Here is a 19,508-nt window from a genome sequence, read left to right as displayed (position 1 = left end):
TCTACGGTTACTGCTACCCGAGCCCTGGCAGGACCTTCAGAGCCACTAATTAATTAATTAATTAACCAACTAACAGCAGCAGGAGCCCTGGGGACTAGGGACAAGGCCCCTGACGCGGCTGGGCCGAGGCATTGGGATCTCTCCTCCCTCGCTGCCCCCGCTGCGCACGGCCCGGGCGGGCAGCCCCGCCCCGCCCCTCGCCCCGCCCCCCGCCCCGCCCACGGCCGGGCGCTGCCGCCCCTCGCCCGCCCCGTGGCGCGGCCCAGTCGGCGCCCTGAGAGCAGCGCCGGAGCGGCGGGTATGGCGCGCAGGGTGCTGGTGTACGGCGGCAGAGGGGCGCTGGGCTCCCAGTGCGTGCGGTACTTCAGGTCCAAGAACTGGGTAAGCGCCGGGCCGGGAGGTGGCGAGGCGGGGAGCAGCCGTGCCCTGCCGGGCTGTGCTGGGCGCTCCGGGGCGCGGGCCGCTAACGCGCCGTTCCTCTCGCCGTGACAGTGGGTGGCCAGCATCGACCTGGCGGAGAACACGGACGCCCACGCCAGCGTAGTGGTGAAAGCGACCGACTCCTTCCCCGAGCAGGCCGAGCAGGTGGGTCTGCGGCGGGCGCGGGGCGGCCAGTGCCGGGTGAAGCGGTGGGGCGGTGCAGCTGCCAATCTCCCCCGGTGTGCGCGTCCCTTCGGCCGAGCGGTGCACCAGCCAGCCTCCCCGGGGGTGCGCATCCCTTCGGCCGGGAGGTGCCCGCAGCCTCCCCCGGGTATGCGCATCCCTTCGGCCGAGCGGTGCACCAGCCAGCCTCCCCCGGGGGTGCGCATCCCTTCGGCCGGGAGGTGCCCGCAGCCTCCCCCGGGGGTGCGCATCCCTTCGGCCGAGCGGTGCCCGCAGCCTCCCCGCAGGTTTGTGCATCTCTTTCGCTGCCGCCCGCGGTACCAAGGTGGCTGCAGGGATGGGTCCGGCTCCACGCAGGGAGCAGCAGCCGTACCGCGAATCTCAAGGTCCTTCAGCTTCTGCTCGTCCCTTCTTTTTAATGTTTTGTAATTCCTTTTAACTTAATATGCAGAAAGAGCTTGATCCGGGATATTGAATAAGGCATATAAGGCAGTTTTGCTTTGTTTTTGTCTTGACTTTTGAGAGTTATAGACTGAACCTGGTGAGTTGTAATCAAGATGGTAAGGACACCTTAAAGTGAAGCAAATACCCTAACTTAAAGATGTGTTGTGTGTAAGTAGATGGCATGCTCAAAGCATATGAACCTAAGCCCCAAGGGATCCCTAGGGTAATGCACTGGTTTCCACAGATGGGAATGTGAGAGGATCTAAGCCAGCTGAAAAAAGTATTTTGCTTTATTCTCTACAGATAGCATTCATTTTTACATTTTAAGTTTCAAGCCAATTTCTGTTACTGATGTACTGAATACCTAGCCAGTAGGAGTTTTTTATATATGCACAACTCCTAAAGCTTGGAAGAGTAACATAGAATGTTTACAATACAATTTTTAGTATATGGTTTTGTAAAAGCTGTTGGATTTTCTTCACTTCTTGGGAGATAGATTGTTTGCTATTTGCTTTGACAGAGAAAGTGTGTAGCCAACAAATTCATTACCAATTGCGAGGTCTTATATTTGAAAGAGAAGAAATTATAGATATCTTAAAGTATACAAGCTCAAATTTTGTGATCAGACTCAAACTGATGGTTGTGGTCTAGATAGAAGCATTAAAGAGGGCTAATCTTTAGTTGTTTTTCTTGCACTGTCATCAAAAGTGACAGTAGTAGTCCTTGTCAGACCTAGAGTTTCATTTCCTATCTTAAACAACACCATACTCTGAAAAGAACCTGTCAAAAGCAAGTCAGTAATAATTTTTGTTAGCAGTAGAGGTAAGGGTCAGGTGTTTCAGCCCTGATGATCACTTATTTCCAGTGACATCACACACTCTATGGCTTTCATTTGTCTGACTTTCATCTATAGTTATTTTTAAACACAGTTGTTTTGAGTTCATGAATCATAAATATGAATTTTCTATAGCTGTTTAAATTGCTGTGTCCTGTGTTACTCAGATACATAAGTAGGAAAAAGTAGCTTTATGGCATTCACGGTGTTTACCTCTTTACCTTATCAGTCCAGTGTTTTCAGTATGTTCTTGTTCTGTGTGTTGAAGGTGACAGCAGAAGTTGGAAGGCTTCTTGGTGAAGAGAAGGTGGATGCAATCCTGTGTGTGGCAGGAGGATGGGCTGGAGGCAGTGCCAAAGCCAAGTGTAAGCCTTTGGTATAGACATGCTGGTGAAAACATGAATGATACCTGAGAGAAGTCCTTAAAAATATTTCTTCCTCTTCCATAAGAGTACAAAAGCATAGAAGCACAAAATAGCTTAGTCACAGTGCTCTGAATTTTTGCTTTCTGTTAAATTTGCACAGCACTTCATTTCTTCAGTAATTTTTATCAGAAAGTTTTGATGTGCTTTCTGAAGGAGCTCAGCATTGTTATCTGTGATAACAATCTTTTTGCTGAGATTACCTGTGTCAGGCAAGTTATGAAGGACACATTGATGTTGTTTCCTAAGTCATTGCTTTATGCATAAAACCTCAGTTGCTTCTGCAGCTCTCTAAGCTGTTACTGTGCAATATGATATTGGAAGGCACTGCCTATTCATGCCACAGAAAAAAACACTTCAGATTGAAAAAAGGCTTTTAAACATGTAACATTCATAATGAAATTTGTACTTTGCCCACTGCTGTAGAGATACAAGAATAAAAATAGCCTTGTTTTCTGTTTGGAATAAATCTGGTGAAATGTGTCCCTTTCTTCCCCCTTCTGGTTTGGCTGTTACAGGCTCAAAGACAAAGGAGATAAAAAGACATAAATGAATATTTTACAATGTAGAGGTAGAAAATTACAGAAAGCATGTTTTCATAGTGCTATTGCACTCTGTGTAACAGTGAGGAAATCAGAGTTTGTCGTCTTCCTTTGGCTAATTTCATTAATTCTCCTCCTAATCAGCTTTATACAAAAACTGTGATCTGATGTGGAAGCAGAGTGTTTGGACATCGACTATTTCCAGCTACCTTGCCACACAACATCTGAAAGAAGGTGGCCTCTTGACTCTGACAGGAGCTCAAGCTGCTTTGTCTGGAACCCCAGGTAAAATGCTGTGCATGACAGCTGCAGGGACACCAGCAGGCAGAGACAGTTGTTTGTCTGAGCATTCTTGTTTGTGAGGCAATAGCTTCACACCCCAGGTTCTTGTCATCTAGCACAGATGGGATCCTGCTGCTGGAACGTGTAAGGAAAATGTAATTTTACAGGTAACAATATTGAATCTCTCGAAGCTGTAGTGCAAGCATGTAGAATCAGTATTTAAATAGTATTTGACATGCATTGGTGAAATATACTTGGCTAGTATATGATACAGAAAAATGTTTGGAAGACAATGAAGACTAGAAGCACAGAGCAATAGAAGTACAGTGCTTAGACAAAGTTAAATTTCCTATTTGTGTTCTGAAAGACAGAGTCCTTAATTGACCAATCTTTCTGTTGGGTGATGACTCAGCTGATTCTGATAACCATGCTTGTCCTGTTCATGTTCTGATTCCAATCTATCTTTGCTTCAAACATAGATAAGCTTGTTGACTGTTGGCTTTGTCCTTAGCTAGCTATTTAATAGGAACTTTATTGCATTTTTAATCTTACCCCTCATCCATGTTGATCTGCATGGAGGAAGAAATCTGGGAGAAATTTAAAATGGAAAAAAAAAAATAGGCACTGACACACAAGCCCACAGGCAGCAAAAGGAAAGTTTGAGACAAATACTCCTATTTCCCAAGCTTTTATTAGTGTCATTTTAACAATGTTTTTAAGACACAGATACTAAGATATTGAAACATATACAATTTATGAATATTCCTGAAAGCTTTGTCTAAAACTCTTCAGGCAAAAATATTCTATATATTTTCTAGTTAATGATTAGTCTTTTGTTTTTATAGTGGCATCTGTTATAGTCAAAGATAAAAGGTTTATTTTTGAGAATAAGCAGATGAATAATTTACAGTGAACTGCTGAATGACTGTACACAAATGAAATAAAGTGAATTCTGGCAGATTTTCACAGTTTTTGTTTGGGTGGTCTTGGGAGTTAGAGACCACAACACAGGAATCAAAGTGATGAGCCTTCCTGTTTTGAACTAGCTGGTTTCAGCTGGTCTGGATTTTTCTAACAGTCACAGCAGTGCTTTGGGCAAACACATGCAACTTATTAACATCAGGAAGAATTGGGAAAGAGTTGTTACTCAACTTTTGCAAATATGCCTTATTAGCCTTTTTGTGACTGGCTGTTCTGGAAGAAAGAATCTTTTTCTTGTTTGCTGTTAATGAGATTTTTCTTTTCCTATGAGAAAATCTTGCCTCACATAATGCAAACCAAAGAACATTGAAAATTACATGAACAGTGACAGAAGCAGGGTGAGTGTGATATTTGAGAAATGTATCAGGCATGAAAAGGTTTCTAAGAAGAATTAGAATGTTTGGTTTAGGCAAGACAAGAGAGGAATATGATACACATGTGAATATTTTTATCATAACAATAAAATAAGTTAGCTAGGGCTGTCCATGATTATTCCTAATAAAAATGGATGTTATATAATATGTTTAATTACATTGTAGAAGTATTTCTACTATGTTCAGAATACTTCTTTAGGAGCATTGGATAGGGCCTAAATGGCTGTATAGATGGCTAGGAAGGAAGACATTCAGTTGTAGTAGACCTGTTTTCTTAGGTACTTTGTCTGTGTCTGGACTTCTTGACAGATATATGCCTTGAGACATCTGAGACTTCTGATTGTCCAGATCTTGTTCCTGACCAGTGTGCCTTATGCTCTGGTTCTTGCTGCTCTTACACTGCTAAATGCTGGCTTGCCTAGAAAGCAGCAGTTTTTAGGAAAAGGCTTCTTTTCCTGCACATTATTTATTAATTTTCTACCATGAGCCTTGGGTTTTTTTGTAGCTTTCTCCACAGGGCCTGTCAGACCTGGGATGCTGACCAAGTGAATTCCAGATTTGAGAGAGAAGTGTCTCTTTGGGTCCAAATTCACAAATACTGTAGTTATATGATGAAAATTAATAGAAGAGTGCCTTATTGAAGTCTGTGAGCATCTTACTCTGTTAAATTTGTAAACTTAGCCCTGTAGGTCACATCCTTCAGGGTGCATTTGGATACTTTGACTAAACATGCTTGACTTGGTAAGCTGTTTATTTCTGTAGTGCTGAGTTAACTGAGTTCTGTGGTAGTTTCTGGATGTCTTCTAAAGCCTTTTTATTAATATTATATTTTCTTTTAATATGTATGCTTTAATATGTTTTGAAAGTCTGATTCTTTTCTGGCTGTGGTAAGTGGTCCTAATATTTATCAGTCTTTAGTTTCTGTCATGTTACTGCTGATGTTGAGGGCTGTTCTGATAGTGCTCTGATTTGCCTGTTTTTAATTTTTAGGGATGATTGCCTATGGCATGGCCAAAGGAGCAGTGCACCAGCTTTGTCAGAGTCTGGCTGGTGCCAACAGTGGGCTGCCATCTGGCTGTGCTGCAGTTGCCATTTTACCGTAAGTGGTTGCTTAGTTGTCTCTGCCTGTGTTGTTTCATTTAATTACTGCTGCAACCTAGAGCCAACCAGATATGTTTGCAGTGTCCTATTCACAGCACACAGACAGCCTCTCAGACCTACTCACAGGGAAAAGATACATCTTCACTGGATGAACAAAGAATTACACAAGTCACCCTAAAAATGATTGCGTTCTTTTCTTTGTCTTTGCAAAACAGTCATGGATGTTAGGATTAAAATTTTGTTTACTTTTAACCAGTTTAACTGTAGCCATGCATTAACATGTGATTTCTTTATTTCAGGATAGACAGAACTGTAAAAATGAGATAAACTGTTCAGCAAAGTTTTAGACTTAGCTCTGTGATAATAGTAAGCACAGGATTACTTGACAGGCTTTCACTTGATTAAAGATGCTTCTTCATAAGATGCTGCATGCGTGGACGGTAAAATTAGGGTACTTTGAGGACCTGTAAACCAAAAAATTTAGCTTGTATTTACCTGCTTTCATTTTTTGTTAGAAAAACTAGTGAAAAGTGGATGGCCTAGTAGGTCTTCACTATGTTTAATTTTATCAATTCTGTTGCAAAAATTGAAAGTATGTTTCTTGCCGGGTCCATATCTAGTTCAAGACCCAAAATGTAAGACTAGAGAGTTCTGTACAGAGATTTGATCTACTACCTGAATTCTCTACTTTTGGTTTCCTCACACAAACTCTTAAGACACTTCTTCAGGTCAGACAGGAATGGCATTAAATGTGTTTGGATAACTGACAGCACCTTCTAGAGAGCTTTACAGCCAGGCATACACCAAGATCACTGGATTTTTGTGCCTGCTGCTCTTGTGTAGTTCTCATGCAAACTGCTGTTCTTAACTGAATTTTTGAGAGGATAAATACACCTTGGATTGTCAACAGCATTTCAGTGAGGGAGTTCTGGAAAGTTAACCCTTTCATATCATTGTATCTAGTATAAATATGTATTGTCAAACTCACTACTTCCTATATTTATGCACTTGGTCTCTCAAAAGCATGGAAGTAGTGCAGGTGTGCTGGGCAGTACATGTGAACAGGCTTATTGCTGCCATTCCCCATCTGCATAGGAGGGATGGGAGGGGAGCTGCAGGCTGAGTGATGGCTCCAATGGGCACTTCTTCAGCTAGCCAGGAGGCTGGGGGCAGTCTTAGTTGGAGCCTTGGATATAGATTGAAACTAATGACTATAGACTGTTAACACATGGAGAGGATGCAAGGGATCCATATCACCTGGTGTAAAAGTCAAGGACGTATTACAGAAATGAGTTGAAGTAGGTGGTGCTCATCAGAAACATATATAAATAAAAGGCTTGCTTATCTTCTTTAATCACAGGGTTACCTTAGATACACCAGCAAACAGGAAATCAATGCCTGATGCAGATTTCAGCTCCTGGACACCTTTAGATTTCATTGCAGAGTGAGTATCTGTGGGATAACTAAACAGTTGTTCCCTGTCCCTCTTGCTGCTGCATTTCAGTGCCTGTTCTGTTTAAATAGCTGTTTTGGATTTGGGTGGATTTTTTTTCCTCTATCATCTTATTGGGTATCTTTCTAAATCACATCAGGTTTAATTGCACAGGCTTCCTAACTGGAGAAAATTAGCCTAACTCCATCAACTTTAGCTTCTCTGCATGAGTGATTCCAGCAAGGAAGATAGCCTTAAGCAGCTGGAAGCTGGAGAATTTCCTAAAGCCTGTAGACAAATTAAATTGCAGACAGCAGGTGCAGGAGACACCTGGCTTAAAGATAAACTGCAAATAAGCATTTCAACTTGGGTGGGATTCTTTTTCTTCTAAACACATTTTACTGCCCAGTTTATGGCACGTTAGTTCAGTTCTATCAACTGGCAACATTTCTGCTCTTGTTCAGAAGAATTTAATACAGATTTTTTTTTTTTTTTTTACTATCTACAAAAACTTGTCCTGAATGGTGCTGCAAAATGCTGAAACTTCAGCTGTAGTTTATGTAAGGGCAGGCTGAGATTATCTGCCTTACTGTTCTCATTCCTCAGGGTTAGAGAAGGTGCAGCATGACTATTGCTTTCTGCCATGTGATGGGGAGTAGCAGAGTTTCTGTTGAGTGTGAACTCACATTTTAAAACTCTTTTAGAACTGGAATTGAATTTACCTATTGCTAATTGTTCAGAGAGTAGTTTAGTTCTGACATCAGATTTCCTTTTCTGTAATTTTTTTTTAAGGTGGATGCCAGAGATGGAAATGGTTTCAGTTGCATCTGTTTAGTTTAAGCCTCTGCAGTTGTCTGATGAGGCTCTTTAAAACAGGCCCTATCAATTGAGTTTAGCTGGCCTGGAAATGTTCAGAAAAAGATCCCTAATTTATTGTGCTCCAGGGATAGCTTAGCTAGATGTTGCAGTGTTGCAAATTCGTTTTTTAAGTTGAACTTTTAAATAATTTATCCTTACAGGAGAATTCAGTTGATTGGTTTGTTTTGTTTCTAATTCCCCAAAGTTTAACCTCAGTGCTTGGAAAACTGAAAATCTCACTGAGCAACATCTGCATCTTGGGAACAATGCAGGAAATCCTTTCCCATATGGCACTTGGATTTTGTGCCCTGGGAGCTCTTGTTGAATTGTGGGATATTCCAACATGATAGTTGCAATGTGTGCATTATTGGGAAGGCTGAAGGACCTGTAAAATACACTTCACTCTGTCTAATATATTTTGAGGAAGGAGATTATGCTGTCTTTTGATAAGGAGTCTCCTGGTCTGCTACCTAGAAGGCGTCCATCTTACTCAGCACTGTTTTGGATGTCTTAAGGCTTTTTTCCCTCCCTCTGAGACCACTTTCACAGTTACATATCATAATGTTATAATGGCCAGTGGCAGAGTAATGAATTTAGCAACTCTATTCTAGTCATAAAACTGAAATTCTTTTATTTATGTGCTATAAAGGCAACTAAAGTAGCTCCTCCTTCCCCTTTTCTAACTTCTTTTAAATAGGAAAAAACCTAGTGACTGCATTTTAAGCTCCTGGCCTTTTCTTTTGAGATATTTTGGAAATCCTGTGTCCCTTGGATTTCTCTGGGCCCTCTGTACAGTTCTGAGGGTCTGAATCCAGTGATCACATCACATTGACATCTCTAGAGAGAGCAGTAGGAAAAGTAATAGGCTTGTATTGTATTCTTCCTGTCAATATACCTGATAATAGTTGTAATTTTTTTGTTCTCCCTCACCCTATTTTATCCATTTATTTTAAAACAGAACCTTTTATGACTGGGTAACAGGAAAGGATCGACCCAGCTCTGGCAGTCTAATCCAGGTGATAACTACAGGTGGGAAGACTGAATTAGTTTCAGCAGCACATCTTTGATTTCAGTCGCTTGAAGTGATGAAACTTCAACAAAGGAGAAGATGTGGAAAATCTGTCCACCAGTATAATTTCAATGGTCTTCTGTATCCAGTGTTTGTAGTTACTCCATTAATGGAACCAGATTTCAAGTAATGTTTGTGCTGTCAGTTGTGAGCTATCAGCATTTGTTTACCAAATAATACCAACTTGTCTCTAAATGAAGGTTGCAGGCTTTAAAGTCTGTAGGTGTCCTAATTCTGAGCATTTTATGGCAATTTACCTGTTTTCTCTGAAATGGGAATTGTGCTTAACTATGTCATATGATTGCATACATAATAGTTGGATTTTTTTTTTCTCTGTCAGTAAGTGTTTTTGGCAACTTACTGTGCATCTTATAGCTTTCTGTCTTTTTCTGTCTGAGAATATAACCTGCCTATACTGTTGGCTATAGCCATAGGGAACACCACAGTCATGTATCATGTCCTAGTCATGTAACACTTTTCTTGTGAATGTTCCACTTGAGTTAATGAAACTGAGATTACTCACTTGAGAAGGAATTCCTAATTTGCCTTACAGTTCATAAGCTGCTCTCAGGCCTACAGTTGTAGGATAAGAGTCATTCTGTCAAATGAATAGTGTGTCTTTCTCTTGGTCATGATTGTTCTTGACTTTTTCTAAAAGCAAAGTGCTGTAAAGTAGTAGAAAAAGCATACATGCACTTGAAAATGGAACTTTTTGTGCAAATAAATATATATTGTTTTATGTACTGGGCTGTCTCCATTACTGTAATCCAAATACCTTGATAACATTTTATTTGGTTTAATTGAACATACAGTTCAGTTGTGGTAAAGGACTTAATCTTTTTACTTATTTAATTCTGATGGTGCATAAAATACATTTCTGTGTGTGCTGAAGATCTACTAGCCATGCACAGAGGCAGGCCTTCAGCTGGGGCAAATGTTTTCTTAAATCCAGCCATGTTACATGGGAGTACAGTTCAGATAAAGAGTGCAAGCATTACCTGTTCTGAGCATGGACTCACAGGAAATCAGTTCTATTGGATTTTTGGGAACATCTTGAAAGCAGTTAAACATGCAAAGTTGTGTGTATGTTCTCCCTCTAAACTTTCCTGTTTTTATTAACTTCAGGGTTGTGCTGGGGAAGGATTTACTGCCATGAGTCAGGAAACCTTTCCCCTCTTCCCACTGGAAAAGCTCACATGTGCCCATGTTAATTTTAACATAGAATGATTGTCTGTTTTGCTATGACTGTCTTTACTTGTTTTGTTTTGCAGGATGCAAAGGTAGAGGGGAATTTTTCTGTCTTGTCAAACCAGGACTGTCATTTGTAAATCTGCTTTTCAGTGAAAAGCTTGCAATGATGCTGCTGCACCAGCAGTCTATACAGGCTCAGAGTACAGACAACTGCAAGGGACTGGTTGGGAATGAAACTAGAGTGCTACTCAGTTATTCTTGAATAGGGTGTAGCTGTCATACTACAAACTAACAGGATTTGAAGGCTTCCCTTTGCCAAGCTAGCTGAGGCAGTGAAAAGTTTTAAAGTACAATTGTGAGTGCAGGACTTCTGGATTAACTCTCATCAGTTCGCAGGTACGAGCAGAAAGATACAAAAATGATATTATTGAATCTGGAGAGTGACAATAGAGGTGAGTGTATGACAGTGAGCCAGCTGTCTGACAAATTGCTGCTAAGGTGAGAGATTTAACCTGAGGAGTTTGATGTTAAAGAGGCTTTTTGTGACCAGTTTCATCTTGTATCTTTCCAAACTTTATTTCCTTCAGCTGGCCCAGAGATCTGGTGGTGCTGCAATGAGGAGCAGAGATGTGTCTTTGTGTAGGGGTATTCCATATGGATGAGCTCTCTACAGTGCCCCCACACTACTAATGGAGATTGTAGTCCTGTTGAAAAGATTTTCACAGAATTATGGCATGGTTTGGGCTGCAAGAGAGCTCTGAAGATCTAGTCCAACCCCCCCATCAGGCAGGGATGTCTCACTGCTTATTACAGAAATAGGTACATGATGAATTTCCACTCCAGTGTTGATGAGAACTTCTGAATTGCTCATATTTTACATATGTTAAATATGTCATGATTACCAGCGCTGTACTACAGAAGTTAGGACCTTACCTTCCTTTAATTTAAGGAATGCAATATTTATTAATTTCTTATATATATTAAGCAGCTGAATTTATCGTGTGTTTTACTTGGGACTGTACAGATGTTGTCACACTACAGAATTCATAAGCACAGAGCCTGTTTAGTAGGGCATTTTTCTATGCAATCTTCCTTCAAAGATGCATGCTACTGTTTACTAGGAGGGAAGTCAAGTGGAGTCTGGTGAAAAATAAAACCCAATCATGCCAGATCAGTCCTGCTTACACTGCAGCCCAGTTGCACTCAGCATTCTGGGTTTCACAGGTGTAATATTATTTGAAAATAAAGTTTTCTAGAGCAGAGCCAGTGCACCTTAGAGAAGATGATGCAATTGCATGGTCCAGCCATACACACAGTTCCACTCTCCCCAAACAGGGATGGCTCTTGCAGGTGGCATCTGATACAAAGGTGCAGAGACAAAACATGGCTTTGTCAGAAGGCCATGAGCTGGGACAGGCCTGCTCTGTATGAAGGGGATTTGTTCTTACAGATTTAGAGAAAGTAGTTTTTAATAGAGCACAAACAAAAGAGCCTTGTACAGTAGAATATCAGTGGTATTATAAATCCTAAGACCTCTGGACACTGGGCAAGAGCCTGTTTTTGACATTCCAAGTGTGAAGTGGGTGGGAGCCTGGGCTGCTGTGTGGACTGTGGCTGCTGTTCTGCAGACCCTGACTGGTTCCAGGCCCCTTGCTTTGCAGAACCTTTTGATCATTGCAGGACTGAGTCCAAAATGTTTTCAGAGTTCACTGGGAAGTGAAATTCACATATTTTACCAAGATACTTAATTTGTTTAGGTATATTTTCATGAGAAAATCAGTTTTCTACCTATTATTAGTAGTAAAAATTGCCACAAAATAAACATTTATGACCATGCCTTGCTTCTAAGGAAAACAGAAGTTTTCAAGTACAGTAATAGCAGTCATTCAGCATGTCCAGTTCCATTGTAACCCAAAATTGCACTTTGAAATCTTTTGTTGAAACATGGTAAACAAATGTGTTGTTGTGTTTTTTTTTTTTTTTAATGGTAGAATGAAAATTACTACCACAACAAGAAGTAACATTTATCTTTCTTCTTCCCTGTATTGGCTCACTGGAAGAAAACAGATGGGGACTGTAATAGCATGTGGAGATGCTTCAGACTAACCCTTGCAGTGTTGAACAAGGTGAGAAGTAGGCAGACATCTGAAAGGCATTGCAGAAGTCAATAGCAAATGTCACTTGAGATTTAGATCCCGGTTATTCTTGCACTTCCTGAAACACCACGTTCTGAAGGATTTGCTCTATAAATACGGCCGGTCTCAGCAGGGTGTGTGGGGGCTCTCGGGGTCTGATCACAGCCTCCCACGGCTGAGCAAGGCTGATCCTCGGCAATGCCAGTAGAGGGCAGAGGCTTCCACCGATTGGGGAGATTTCTGCTAAGGAATAGCTTTTTATCAGTGAGTATTTTAACCATGCCACAGCCTCTGCTGAGAGGCTCATCCCCTTCTTTTGCTTTATTGCCCACAGTCTGACCTTTCTGGTCTTTCCTATGCCAAGCACATACAGCCAACTCTGTATACCAGTTTTAGAAACCACTCCATCAGCTTCAAGCAGAACAAACCAAAAAACAGCCACAAACCCCAACAAACACCACCACCACCACCAATACACAGGCACACACGCACAAAAACCCCCCAAAACAACAAAAAAATAAGCCAAGGCTGTGAAAGGAGTCCCACATCAGGGTGTACCATTGCTGTTGGCATGTTATCAGCAAATGGAATGACAATCGATATTCTGCAACAAAGCTTTAAGGGCTTGGACATGGTGTGAATAGAAACAGGTTGTTTAACTGCTGTACTGCACATAAGAGTATAAGAATTTCCCAACCCAAGCAAAAAAGCCTGTAACTGTTCAGACTGGACTGGTATTAACAAAGAGGTGGAATTTGGAGACATAAAAATTAATTACTGTGGGGTTTTGAGTATTAAAGTTTTAACTTCTTTGCCTGTGAAATGAAGGAATGTATAATATTTTTTTTAAACTATTTAGGAAGGAATGTATAATATTTTTTTTTAAACTATTTAGGAGGGAACAAAAATTAGTAAGTCACACAGTGGTTTCTATAGTTTAATATTCATTATCCAGTGCCTTCTGTAGATATGAACTACACTACTATTCTTAGAATTTTCTTTGAACTTCCTCTCAAGCACTTTTTAAGTAGGATGTTCTTACAAATGGAAGGAAACCTTAAGATTGAAGCCCCTGGTTTCTGCTCCTTTTTTGGCTACTTGTCTGGTGGAAGATTTTGAATACAAATATGCACCTCTACCTCACATCCCAAATATATATAAGACCATTTTATAGTGTATTGATATCTATTGATGCATCAGAACATATGAATAAAACACAGTTATCTCAATGGGTACAATAATAAAAGCTCAAAGTGCTTTTTTTGTTCATTGAACTTAATGTAAAATTGTGACCACAAGCAGCAGTCATATCCCTTTGTTACCACCAGTCATATTTGGTGATTTGCCAAAGAAGTGCAGTGTCAAAGACTGCCTCAGCCTGGTAGTTTGGACGTCACTTACCTGTGTATGTGGTGGTATGTAGTGATGTTTTCTCTGCAGTACAACAGGCATTAATTTTTCATGACTATCACAGCTGGAATTTAAAAATACCTTTTTATTTTAATTTGGGCAAACCAATTACTCTTTCTGTCAATGTATCCTTATATCTCAGTGAGACGTGGCTGAGATAATAAAGAAATGGGCCTCAGTAAATTCTGGATTAATATGAGTTAGTGTGTTGTTTAGCTTGTTTGTTTAAGACCATACACAAATATCACCTGAAAGAAAAGGGTTTCTTGGGGTCCCAGGAAGATATTTTTTCCCAGTTGTTGAGATCCTCAACATCCTTATGCTCAGATGTCCAGATTTTTTTCTACCCTCCATTAGAACAATGACCAGAACTCCTAAACTGCGAGCTTCTAGTTTTCAAAGTCTGTATCCTGAATCATATCCTGGGCAGCAGAGCATAGCTATGCATGCCCTAAGTGCCTCATGCCTACTTGCACTAATCAAAAAAATCAGTCCATAATCCAACAGGGATTAATGACCTACTTTATCTACATTACCTGATAAATAGCTTTAACATGACTATATTTTGTGAATAACATTTTTTTTTTACAGCCCCCCAAAAACTTCCTGTTTGCAAATTCAGGTCTCTCCTTTACCAAAGTGTTACCCTGCAAGCCTTTACACCATCTGTATAGTTAGCATGTAGGAAACCATGCTATTAGCAACATGAGGCCACACAAATGTGTAAAAACATGCATCCTCCCCCTTCCCCAGTCTCAGCTTCCCCTGTGAAGTAGTCTCTCAGACCAAATTTGTTCTGAGAGGTGTCAGGCCGTGTAGGAAGCTTAGGTTCTGTGCTTCTAATGGTTTTCTTCTCCACTTTGCCTGCTGGTTTTCCTGCTGCTCTGTGCCCTGGTGCCCCTGCTCTCACCACGTCGGTTGAAGGCTCATCTGATGGGATCACAGCCACACACCATGTTCCTGCTGCAGAGGGGGTTTGTCTTCACCCTGCTGGTGGAGCAGAAGGGCATAAGTCATGCTTAGCATATACATGTCTTGAGTGCTGTAGATAAAGACATGGACATCATGTACAGCATAAATGGAGTGGGGAGGACAGGTTATTAATGATGCAGGAGCTGTTTAGCTGGCACGCAGTCATGTATGCACTTAAACATTTTATCTTGCTGGTTATTAGGAAGGGCCAAGTGGTGTCTGCCTGTATAGACAGAAGATGGTATGAAATGCTGTTTGAAGGGGCAAGGACAATTTCCCAGCTGTGGGCTGCTTGCTGGGCACTGGGTACAGGAGACCCCTGGGCAGCACTGCAGCATGCCCAGGCATGTGGCTTCTGCAGCCCCTAGTACACCAGGGCTAAACTAATAGGTGTACTCAAAGTAAGAGAGGTGGGTAACAGCAGAGAGCAAGAGTTGAATTTTCAGACAATGTAATATTAAACTTTTTCATGGGGATATGATACCTTTTGAAAGACTGTTTAAAATTGGAACAAAACAGGAATTGTCACTCTTGAAGTGTCCACTGGTCATTTCCAGTGGGGGCTGAGTTTTCAAATTAACATTTTCTCCTTAACTCTTGGGCTTTTACTTGCCAAAACCACTGGATTTCAGATAAGGGGGTACACTTCTGGTTTGTCTAACTTCTGTTTCAGAATTGTTAAATGGTTAAAGCCAATATTTTCTGTTCAGGAAGATATATTAGATGCATGTGCTGTTGCATACATCTGCTACAACAAAATTTTTTGGATAAATACCTTCAGTATTAAGACTTGTGAAAGCTGTAGCAAATTTGAGTTACATTCCATTTAATGCATTAATTTCACCTTAACTATAGTCAACAGGGAACCGATGAAGACAGAGCAACTCCTTTGTGTATGACTGCCTTATGTGGATTTCATGCAGAGACTCTGACTGCAGCCGAACCTGTCATAATTAAGAAAATTCCTAATGTTAGGGTTTTTTCCTGTAATACTTTTTCACTGAGGGTGGCATTTACATGGTAATTTTGAAGTTCAGCAGGAAAAAAAAAGGATTGATCTTAAGTAGTTTTGTTCCACTTACTCGTTGTTAAACTTATTATTCTTTGTTCTATTCGTTTTTTGAGATCTCAATCAAAACCACTTTATGTGAGGCATGATTCCAGCCACTGTGATTATAGGTTTCTTTGGATTGCTGAGCAAAGTGGAAGTGTTAACAAGAGAGGGTCTCTGATGTGGGTGAAGTTACACTAGAGCTTTAGAGCACAGTCTGTTCTGATGGAGAACAAGTGGGAACAGCCCTGGAACGATGGTGATACTGAAGAGTGGGATAAAATGGATAAGTGAAATAAGAACGAACATGGACATGAGAAAGAAGGGGTTACTCTTCAAATTGAAGGTAAGAATAAAAGCCCAGAACACCAGTATATGGCAAGAAGTGGACCTGTGCAATGCCCCTGTTTTCATGTTGAATAAGAAAACAAACCTAAGGTTGTACTAGCATTAGTTTTGAGGGTTCTGTGTGAAGATATCAACATCATACTGAAGGACCAATGTTCTAGGTACAGAGGGAAATCATGGATATATGTCCAAGAGGGGAAAAAATACATGAGAGAGGTGAATTTGAGTTAAGAATTAGCTAAAATAAACATGAATTTTAGCAAAGTATTTTCTTCTGATTTTTGATTCTTTCTGTGTCCAGGGAACCAAGACTCCACGTTTGTTCTTTATGCAGTCATTAAAAATATCAACTAACTTGGTCTATGTCCAATACAGTTCAAATTATTAGCCAGTTGATAGAAAAAATGCACCTGTTCCAGCAGAAAAGATGAAATTTTAACTCCTGATCTGTATTTCCTGAACAAACAAGATTATCCTGTATTGCTACCCTCAGGGAAAAACCCTCTGCAAGAGTGTTAGGTGGATAAGAAAGTGGTTGTATGGTCACATCCAGAGGGAAAAGAGAAGGCATTTTCAGCTAATTGTGCCCTTCTGGCACCTAAAGGGAGTCTACAAAAAAGGTGCAGAGAGACTATTTACAAGAGCATGTGAGGATAGGGCAAGGCTGAATGGTTTCAAACTTTAAGAGTAGGCTTTGGTATTAATGGAAATTCTTTAGGATGAAGATGCTGAAGTACTGCAACAGGTCACCCAGAGAAGCTCTGGGTGCCCCATCCTTGGAATGTTCAAGGCCAGATTGGACGAAGCTCTGATCTGCTTGGTCTAGTAGAGGGTGTCCCTGCCCATGGCAGGGGGGTTACACCTTTGTGGTCTTAAAAGCCTCTTCTAATCCTGGCCATTCTATGGTTCTCTTTGTGGTAATGCAGAGCTCCCACAGTGTCATGAATTACACTGTCTGTTTTCCAGAGCAGCCCGCTGCTCTGATGGGAGCCTTCTCCAACCATACAAAATTCATATTAAAAGACTATCAAGTATTTATGGTGGCACAAGTTGTGTTTTGGAATAAAATATATAATGTGGTTTCACTGAACCCAGGGAAACAAATAGGTTTCCATTCTAAATCCTTCTGCTTGTATCAGGAGATGGAATGCTTGGAATACCACTGCAGAAATTAAAAATGTGGTTCTTTTCACTGTCAGCATCTTCTCACTCCAAGAACTTAAAATTACTAAAAGTCTCCCTTACAATAATTGACAGAGAACATAATGCCCAAGTTTGGGACATTTTATTTTAAGGAGTGTAAGAGATGAGGTTCAGTCTTTCAGTTCTTTCCGTTTTTTGGAAGACATTCAGGTAACTTGTCATAACCAGTATGAAATATCACGGGGTAAGACTGAATGTAGCTATCAATGCTTCAGTGCTTGCATTGGTCATGAAACTGGCATTTAGAGTTCTCAGTGCCCTGAGAACTGAATGTTCCCCACTGCTTCTAACTTAATAACCTGAAGTTATAAAATGTTTCATGGCAAGTGAAGTGAAAATGAAACTACAAAATGTCCACTAGGTTGCTACTCACAATCGATATTACCCTGTCAAGAGCCTCATCTATGACGCTCTTTGGAGCCAGTATTCAAAAGCCAACTTGTCTTTCATTCACTGAAAAATGAGCACTGGTAAATCAAACATTTCACTTGTATTTTGGCTAATCGGATGGTTTTTGTCAAGTGAAGAGATGTAAGATAGAAAAAGTTGATCTTACAAGTTTCAAATCAGATTCTAGCAGTATTACAGTCCCATCTGTGATCCTTTTTAGCCAGTGGCATTAACTTTAGGCATGCCAAAGTCAAACATATTCAAAACCATACACTGCTACCTGTACAAAGTCATGAAGTCCCTACAGACCCTGAACATGGTTTAGTGACATCCATTGTCACCCAAACAAGCCAGATGTTTCCAACTGGAATACAGAGTAGTTTTAGATTAACCCAGATATGGCAAAAGTGCAGGCATCATAGGTCAAGGTTCAGCCTGAGCTATTTACTCTACTTAAAAATACTTAAAAAAAAATTATCACAAATCACCTGTAATCTTATCTGAAATGCCTCTCGGAGGCTCAGTGTGTTCAGAAAGGAACAGGACCAAAGAAAATATGCATAGTCAGTTCATTTTTAGTTTGGTTGCAGTTGTAAATTAATGTCTCAATTAGCATGCTTGTTTCTGACACAATTTCATCTCTTTCTTGCTCTTCTAGTGCTTGATTCTAAAATTCTTTCCAAAAGTGGCCTATACTGCTCATGGTTGGAAACAGAATGCCAAGACAGATGGACTTTGGCTGTGGTGTAATATACCTGTTCTTAGTTTTTTAGTATTTTTATCTCACTACTAAACAGATAGGGTGAATCTAGAAATTAGAATAAGGTTCCAGTCATTAGATCTATGAGGTTTTGGATGAGCTTTTTCAGTGGGATTAGAGAGAGGTAAATTACTGTCCTGTCTACTAGGTGGAGTTTGTTACATTTGGAAGTATTTTATGATGTGACCACGTGTGACAGGAGGGGCAAGCCTTGCTAATCCTAGGAGCTTTCTTCACTCCAATGTTTTTTATGTAAAACCCCCACAACCCTCTGCTCCTTACGAGACTCTTTTGCACCTCTGGAAACCAGGAATAAGGCTGTTTAGAGATGATGAGATGAGTGCTGGCAGTAAAGAGAGCAACAATCTGCCTTTCTCTTGAGAATAAAACAACAAGATATATTTGTTTGATGGCAGATGTCAAGTCATGGAAATTACAGATTAAAAATAATTTATGTAGGAAACATATTTTACATCTCTTGACTTCTATTTTGAAAGAGTGTCACATTAAAGCACCATCATATAAATGCATCATGGGAGCAAAGAATATGAGAAAGGCTGTGCACTAACAGTGACCTACATCCTGGGGCATACCAAAGCCTCAGCAACATCAGACAACATCTTCAGAGTGGCCATTTAACTGTCAGCCACATGATTTGTAGCTGGCTGCAGCAAGGACTAAAAATGTAGTGTGTTAGACACACATTACAGAGGAAGAAAAAAAGCAAAATAAATTGGCATCACTGAATTTTTTTTCAGGTTTTAACTTGAAAGTGGGGAATTCCCACTCACACTGCCAATTTAATTGCAAACTGTTTATATAGGAAAGGTTCACTTTTTTTTTCACTTCCTCTGAAGGAAAAAAAAAAGTGCAGATATGAAAAGCACAGGTTAAAAATAAGTTCCACATACAGGGGAGCACAATATTGTAATTGCCTATAGACTGTCAACTCAAACAGAGATTAACTCTGAGCTAAGGCAGGAGAACCAGCTCTGGCCCTTGAGAAACTGCAATTATTTTGTAATTAGTGTCTTTTCAGTCTTTAAACTACTTGAGGTTCTTCTTGCTGACTCTGCTCAGCCACTACAAACTACATGATCAGTGG

At 40.5% G+C, this 19,508-nt stretch overlaps 1 protein-coding gene across 1 annotated transcript; it reads left to right on the top strand.

Moving 5' to 3' along the window:
- Nucleotides 1-229: 229 nt before the first annotated feature.
- QDPR (quinoid dihydropteridine reductase) lies at nt 230-9,682 on the top strand. Its single transcript, XM_058025116.1, has 7 exons — nt 230-381; nt 493-585; nt 2,151-2,247; nt 2,991-3,131; nt 5,474-5,582; nt 6,945-7,028; nt 8,833-9,682. Exons 1-7 carry the CDS (start codon nt 301-303, stop codon nt 8,939-8,941), a joined length of 714 nt encoding a protein of 237 aa, XP_057881099.1. The 5' UTR covers nt 230-300; the 3' UTR covers nt 8,942-9,682.
- The last annotated feature ends 9,826 nt before the right edge of the window (nt 9,683-19,508 follow it).

This window comes from Melospiza georgiana, chromosome 5 (genome assembly GCF_028018845.1).
Source record: "Melospiza georgiana isolate bMelGeo1 chromosome 5, bMelGeo1.pri, whole genome shotgun sequence".
Taxonomy (NCBI): Eukaryota; Metazoa; Chordata; class Aves; order Passeriformes; family Passerellidae; genus Melospiza; species Melospiza georgiana.
This window is presented reverse-complemented; position numbering and strand designations above follow the sequence as displayed.